Below are 8212 nucleotides of genomic sequence, written 5' to 3'. Positions count from 1 at the left end.
CTTCCTATAATACATTTTCACATATAGAAAATGGAAATGTACATTTCATTCGCTTCATAATCGAACTAAATTTACTATAACCGAGCATATTTGACATATATACCTAATCAATCTTCTCTAAATCAAAACAAATCGAATCTTAGAATATCTTATAAACTTGCGAAATCCGGTGAGTAAGTTATTTCAATATCTTCAAAACTTTCTCATCAAGATTAATTGTATCAACTCACGATGAAAAAAACCCTAACATCATCTCAAACACTATATAAATGTGTCATTCGCACAACCAATAAGCACCCGCTACACCACAATTGAAAACTATCATAAGCAAAAAAAAACAAACCTATTTTAACCTTAATGGCCCCTTATATGCAGTATGACTCATGTATGGTTTGTCAGGCAACTAACGGAATTATGGTAAACCGTATGATCAGGTTAGCGACTTACAAAAAAGGAGAGAAGAACAAAACCATACAGCTCCAACCGTCAACACTTTTCTTCTGCAAACCATTCAGGAAGTGAAAGAGGTGAGTAACACTGACTCCTTTACTGTAAATAAGAGAATTAATTTGCAGCTTACGAATTCTAATAAATAGACACGAGAGACATAAATTGCTACTTTACCACATATAGTCACTTACTTATTTTCTGGATTTTTTCAGTCTTAAAGACAACTCTCAGTTAACTTCCATTTTGCAGAAAAGCTCTGAATGACATGAATGGTCACCTCCTTCTGACACCAGTTTATTCTACAAGACCACACAAATAAAGCGACCCCTTGGTTTACATGGTCCGAGGTAACAATGTTCTTTTGTTTCACATTCTTTACAAACCTATCAAGCATATTCTATCATTAAACAAGATTTTCTAATATTTCAGACTTATCCGTGCTAATATTAGATATTTTAAAATAAATAACTTAATCTTATTCATTATTTTGTAGATGTTGTTGGCAAAATTGTGACAATTGGGGAGTTGGAGAATCTTGAAGCCAACAATAAGCCAACACCAATAAAGATTTTAAACTTATAAATGAAACGGGAGAGTTGTACATTATGTTGATAGTCTATATATCGATGTTATTTTATTATCATGTTACAATTACTTTCCACATGCCATGCATAGACTATGGTGTGTGCCTTGTGGGATGCCACATTAATCTTGATAGGAAAAACTTTGACGAATGCAAAACCAACCAAATTTAAGGCAAATCTCTATTAAGACACTTTCATCAAATTCATGATAATAGACACTTTCATCAAACAGACGAACTTGGTTACAAAGTATAAAAAGAAATGTGATATTTTAACCTATTTAGAATATATGTTACAGGAGTAATAAATTACTAAATTACTGGAAGAATATATTACATGTACTTACTAGATGGATACTTACTAAATTTTGATCTATTTAAAATGATTATTTCTTAATAAATTACCCTATTAAATTTTAAAAATCATAATCTTGCAGTTTTCATAAATCTCAAAAATTTAAATTAAATCGGACCAATTTTCTTAAATTTTTGGTAACAAACTTTTTTAAAAATAAAGGACATTTTAAAATTAATACTAATATGTTTTTTTTTCAAATCAATTTTTTTTTATCAAATTCAAATTTTTGGATTCGATTTTTGATATGTACTAATCTTATAATCAAAAATCTTTGAATATAGACTAAAAACTAATATAGAAAACGGATCTGTAGCAAATTCAAAAGATTAACTTTAATAATTTTAATTTATTATATTCAAAGATTTATCTACAAATTTAGCAATAGACAAAATAGAAATTAAATTTATTTGATTCATAATAAATGTTACCACCATTAGCGGCTATATTAACAAAATCATTCCTTAAAATTAGTTACCAAAATCCAGATCTATGCATAAAAAAAGGAACAAAACCAATTTTATCATAAATGTTGCGTATCTTGAGCGAATTTAAACTAATAAATCCCTTAAAAATAGTTACCAAAACCGCATAGAAACTAATTTGGAAAATACATAATTGATTTATTATGTTGGCGAGATGGAACAAATAACCATCTAATTTACTAAGCACATACACTTTTAGAATCCATAACTAATCTTTGATTAAAGTCCAATTTATTTATGGTATTAGGATGAGAAATAGTATATGCCAACTAAAACGGGTAAATCAAATAATTAATTTATGTTATACTCAAACGATTTTTTCAAAAAAACATAAATTATAGATAAATTTACTAAGTTAAAAAATATAGGTAAATATATTCAAGTCACAAATGTTCACTAATTTACGTAAGGGTTGACTATGCGACAGTTAATGATCCAATTTGGGTACTCTGAGAATTATAGGTAGAACGAGTATTCTGAGAATTTTGGGTATTTTTAAAATTAATTAGATAGTTTTTGAGTATTATTATTTGTTTTTGTATAATTTCAACTAACTAACTAAAAATTAAATATTCATAGGATAGTTCAAGTTTCGTGTCTAAATTAATAAACATTGGCTAATGAGTAATAATTTAAAGAGAACGATCATAGGACAAAACAAATTATGATGGATACGAGACAAGACAAGACAAGTCGGGACAAGACAAGACGGAACAATATGAGATGGTATAGGATGAGACGAGACGGAAAATATTTCATGTTATAAAGAAGATATGTCTAGGTTATATATGTACAATAATTTAAAATAAAACCGAATTGAAATCCATTATTTAGATTTAAAATCGATATTGTACCAAATACTTATTTTCTATATTTAAAATAATACGATTCTAACTCATTTTTCAAATTTAAAATTTATATGAAAAATAAAATTAAGAAATAATTTTAATTAGCTGATTTATGTGATTATGAGATGGATATTTTGGGACATATAAAGACAAAATATTATGTGACATATAAATAAATAATATGAGATAGATATTTTGAGAATTTTGGATATGTTTAAATATATATTGAGAGGTTTTGAGAAGTATAATTTCCACTAACTATATAAACTAAATATTCAAATGGAGACTTTATAGATTCCGTGAAGTAATTAGCCACATTAGAAAGGGGTTAGAAAGTTTGTTAAAATTTTAATTATAACTAACTAAAGATCGTGGATCGTGGATCGTCTCAGTCAGCTTTGAAATTATTTATCCAAGACGTTACGAAGAATATTGTTTGATGAAAGTTGAAACTAGCTAATAAACCGGAGCATGCAACGCTCTTGGAAATGGCAATGTGGCATGTCTCCTACGTGTGTTGCTTTTATTTGAATGATCATGAGATAATAATACCAAACCATCCTTCCCTACTATTATTTGTAAAGTCATTTAACTAATAAAAAATTATATTATAATGCCATTGGAAACAAGACTAAAGAATAGATTTTCATTAAGGATAAAACTTTATATATAAAGTTTGAAACTTACATGAATGATTATAGCTATCATTAAAAGTAGACTGATTATCTATCATGAATGATTAAAAGTCTCTAAAAAAGATGAGATAGTAGCGACTTGGATGCTTTCATAGCTCTACAAAACTGCATAAAACAACTAACAAAAAAATGACTGCATAAAATAATTAATAAAAAATGTAAAATTATTTTGTCTCGAAAATAAATTAAAAACATGTTATATCATGAAACAAACAAAAATCTCTAAAACATCTTATATTATTTTAATTTAATTTAATTATTTTTTTATTTATCCAACTAATACAATGAAAATAGCTCTAGACTATGTGTCTTAGGAGTAATATCTTTCCATCTTTTTCATTTTTTTTTCTGACTCTCTATGGAATATGTGAGCCCGATGAAGTTGTTTTCATAGTTTCTCATTTGAAAGACTCTCTCACATTTTCTACAAAAGCTCTCTCACATTTTCTACAAAAGCTCATCTTATTAAATATTATTATTTATTTATTTATTTTTAAATATATGGGTGAGAGACTCTCATGAGAGAGATTGCCATTATACATGCTCTAACAATAAATTATGTGATTTGGTTTCAATAGATATATAAATATTTCAAATAAGGTTTCAAATAAGGACAAATACTCTCCAAAGTGCGTGCAAGTTGTATAAGACCATCATGAACTCATAAACGTTTCTCAAAAGAAAAAAATTAATAATATTTTAATTAAAGCAAGTATAAACTAATGATAAGTCGCCATGTGTAAGAATAATATAGTAATCGTTTCTTTCGGCAGTAATTTGAGAAGCGCTTCTCTTCTCTCTTGTCTTTTTAATATTTTTTATTATTTATTTATTAAATTTTTGGTAAAGCAACGATATGAATAACCACCGCTTATGATGCTGTAAGATTCTAGAAGAGATTAGAAAGTATAGCATATACATTTGTCTTACATGAATGATTATGTGGCAGTTGAGTGTTGCGGGTGATTAAAATGATTGGGACTTGAAAAAAAGTACTTAACTAGTATTTGTGCCGTGCATATGCACAGAATTATTATTTGATTACAAATAATATATAACTAATTATTGCTTTGTAATATAGTAAATATATCCTTAAATACTTTATAATATAATTTGTTGGTTGACTCATTAAAAATGTTAGTAAAAACATATATTTTAATTGTTTATTTTTGGTGTAAGTATATGAATAACAAAAATATAAATGTTACTTACACTATGGTGTTTTGTGATCAAATAATATATATTATTCATCTTCACATTTTTCTCCATTTCCTCTGGTGCTTCCTCTCTTTCCTTCAATGTTGTGGTGCTACTGTTAACTATACATGAAACTGTTTACTCACACAAACTCCGGAATCATCTACAGCAGAAAAACATAAATAATTAGGAATATGTTTTCCAACTTATCATCCACAAGCAATATATATGATGACTTCTTTTACGATTCATTGTTATCTCACCAATAACGCCAAAACAAAGAACTTCAAATGTATTTTTGTAGCATATGCACCACGTGACATCAAGCTTCATGTAGCAAACAACCACAATCGTACCTGCAATTCAATTGACAAAACGACTTTCAAAATTACAAATCAACAGTAATTCCAGATTCTATAGTTATCTTAAGAAAGTGTAGGTGAACAAAAGAATCACTTTCTGAATAAAGAAAGAAGACAATGGAAACGGTGGGAAGCTTCAAGGGCGGTGAGGATGCAATGGGATATTTTTAATGTTCGGGCTCAGTGGTCGAGCGAAAAGGACGATTCCGAGAGGTGATTGAAAAAGTAGCTTCAGTTTTTGCAGATTTAGTGAAACTGAGAGGAGAATAGTGATATATAAAGTGATTTGAAAAAGATCAGTTGAGAAAAGTGATGAAAGTGGGAAGTTTATTTGAGGATCGTGGAAAACAAAGAACTCTAGATCGTGGTGTTTTTTATTTAAAGAAAAAATTGTCAATAAAAGCCAAGGGTTTTATATTTTCCTAAAACTTTAATTTGGTTCAGTTTTTTTTTTTTTTTTTTTTTCTCTTTCTACACTGATTGTGTAAAAGTTTTTGTTATTTTCATTAAAAAAAAAAAGAAAATCTGATGTGGCTTGATTTTATTGGACAGCTTTATATGATAAAGGATTACAAATTAGAATTTCATACTCCCTATTAAAATTTTACTATTAATTTTGATTTCACAAATTCTAAAAGACAAAAGTAGATTATATATAAACTTTACATTTGACCATAGTTTAAGTCGACTTAAAATTTAACGATATTACTAAAAGCAAGTGTACTAGTGAAGTGGTTCAGTAAGTGGAGAAACTCATTTTGGTTTTACATATGACGACAATGATATCCATCAAAAACCAAAAAAGTCTACAAAAGTTGAAACCGATAGAAAGGGACTTATACGGCACAAAACAGAGAGCTAATTAAGCAAAAGAAACCGAAACTATTTAGTGGAGCTTACCTTCTCGTTGATTCAGACAAATCACAGAAAAAGAGGAGACAGAAGAAAAAAAAAAGAAAAATATGAAGTTTGAGCTTGTCTTCATCCCTTTCCTAGGAACCGGTCATCTCAGATCAACCGTGGAGATGGCGAAGCTACTAGTTGAGCGAGAGACCCGCCTCTCTATCTCGTTAATCATACTTCCCGGAGGTAAAGTGAATGCTCTCTCCGCCTTACCTAACGACCGTCTCCGCTACGAAGTTATTACAAACGAAGATCAACCAAACTTCGATCCGGCGAGGCCTGAGTTCAATATAGAGTACAACGTACCAAAGGTGAGAGACCTCGTTGCGAAACTCATCAACGACTGCTCAACGAAACCGGATTCGCCGAGGATCGCTGGGTTGGTCGTCGACATGTTTTACACGTCGATGGTTGATGTGGCTAAGGAGTTTAGTCTTCCGAGCTACTTGTTTTACACGTCGAACGCAGGGGTTCTCGCACTTCAATTTCACATCCAGATGTTGTACGATGACAACAAGTACGATATAACCGAAAGTGATTTTGAAGACTCAGAAGCTGTGCTGGACGTTCTTAGTTTGACTCGTCCGTTTCCGGTGAAGTGCCTTCCTCACGCTTACGCATCTAAACAATGGCTCCCAACGGTTGTTAACCAAGCCAGAAAATTCAGAGAGATGAAGGGTATTTTGGTAAATACTGTGGCTCAGTTGGAACCATGTGCGTTAAAGTTCCTATCGAGTGGTTGTGATACTCCTCCTCCTTATCCAGTAGGACCACTGTTGCAACTCGAGAACGGAGTTGGAGTTGGTGATTCCGTGGACGAGAAACAATCAGAGATTTTAGGGTGGCTTGATAAGCAACCAAACAGATCAGTAGTGTTCCTCTGCTTCGGAAGCATGGGAGGCTTCCGTGAGGAACAAGCAAGAGAAATCGCCATCGCCCTAGAACAAAGCGGCCACCGTTTCTTGTGGTCTCTCCGTCGCGCATCTCCCAATATATTCAAAGAACCTCCAAGCGAGTTTACGAATCTTGAAGAAGTTCTCCCGGAAGGGTTCTTTGATCGGACAAAGGAGAGAGGGAAAGTGATCGGATGGGCTCCGCAGGTGGCCGTGCTTGCTAATCCGGCGGTTGGAGGTTTCATCACTCACGGTGGGTGGAATTCGATCCTTGAGAGTCTTTGGTTTGGTGTTCCAATAGCACCATGGCCGTTATACGCGGAACAGAAGTTCAATGCATTCGAGATGGTGGAGGAGCTTGGTCTAGCTGTGGAGATAAGAAAGTATTGGCGAGGTGATCTTATTGCGGGATCGGGAAAGGAAACGGTTTTGGTGACAGCAGAGGAGATAGAGAGGGGAATCATGTGTCTAATGGAGCAGGATAGTGAGGTGAGGAAGAGAGTGAAAGAGATGAGTGAGAAATGCCAAGTGGCTTTGATGGATGCTGGATCGTCTCAAACTGCGTTGCAAACGTTTATTCAAGACGTGATGAAGAATATTTGCTTAACATGATCATAGCTAGGGAAATGGCTCATGCAACGCTCTTGAATGATAGGCATGTGTTTTATGAATGGTCATGATAAATATAATGTTTCTAGAGTTTGTGATTTCTTATGTGTTCAGTAAGAATGCACCTGAATGGTTTAACTGTTTATTGAAATTAGATCTAAGTTGAGTCAGTATTAAAATTGTACAAACAATTCAATATGTCAAATAATTTACTTTTGCACAAACTAAAAAAAACACTATTTACCTCAGTTACGTTGCTTAATTATTAAAATTTCATACACTATGTCAACCTCTTGACTGAGCTACAACAATTACTCGAAAACATGAATTGTTACCACAAAAATAATGCCAAAACACCCATTACGCAAACGTTAGTTAAAATGTCTCGATGTGGCGTACATGCGCTACAATGTAACATGCTCCTACATCACCATGTGATTGCTTGTTTCAGATGCGTTTAAAGATTCGCAAGTAAAAAACCAAAATCCTATCTTGGGGCACAAGAACCTATCGTTTTCATGGTCACTTGTCTGACGCAACATTTAGGCGCGCGTCAATTGTCATGGTTTGATAATATTTCGACAAAAAAAAAAATGATCAACAATTAAAGAAAATTAACAATCACACTAAACAGATAAATTAACAATCACCCCCGAACCTGTTGAAGGATTCTTAATTTTTTTCTGCTGACGTGGCAGGCGATTTTTAGAGCGATTAGGGTTTGTTACGGGTTCTGCACGCATGCCACTGCCGCCGGCTCCTCCAGAGCACTCCGGTGAGGCTCTGGTGCCGGAAAAGGTTATTTCAAAACCGGTTTTAGTTGAGAATGATC

The 8212-nt window shown here is 32.4% G+C and overlaps 1 protein-coding gene and 2 long non-coding RNA genes across 3 annotated transcripts; 2 read left to right on the top strand and 1 right to left on the bottom strand.

The window, feature by feature from the left end:
- LOC104786881 lies at positions 42-1038 on the top strand. Its single transcript, XR_767681.2, has 3 exons — positions 42-527; positions 700-797; positions 944-1038. It is a non-coding gene; the product is annotated as an uncharacterized LOC104786881 (long non-coding RNA).
- LOC104786875 lies at positions 4607-5337 on the bottom strand. The gene is made up of 3 exons (XR_767680.2): positions 5070-5337; positions 4877-4969; positions 4607-4776 (listed from the first exon to the last, which is right to left on the bottom strand). It is a non-coding gene; the product is annotated as an uncharacterized LOC104786875 (long non-coding RNA).
- On the top strand, positions 5715-7550 carry LOC104786866 (UDP-glycosyltransferase 71B7-like). The gene has a single exon (XM_010512321.2). The coding sequence runs from the start codon at positions 5938-5940 to the stop codon at positions 7381-7383; it is 1446 nt and encodes a 481-aa protein (XP_010510623.1). The 5' UTR covers positions 5715-5937; the 3' UTR covers positions 7384-7550.

This window comes from Camelina sativa, chromosome 1 (assembly GCF_000633955.1).
Source record: "Camelina sativa cultivar DH55 chromosome 1, Cs, whole genome shotgun sequence".
Taxonomy (NCBI): Eukaryota; Viridiplantae; Streptophyta; class Magnoliopsida; order Brassicales; family Brassicaceae; genus Camelina; species Camelina sativa.
The sequence above is the reverse complement of the archived record's forward strand: the minus strand, read 5'-3'. Positions and strand labels throughout refer to the sequence as shown.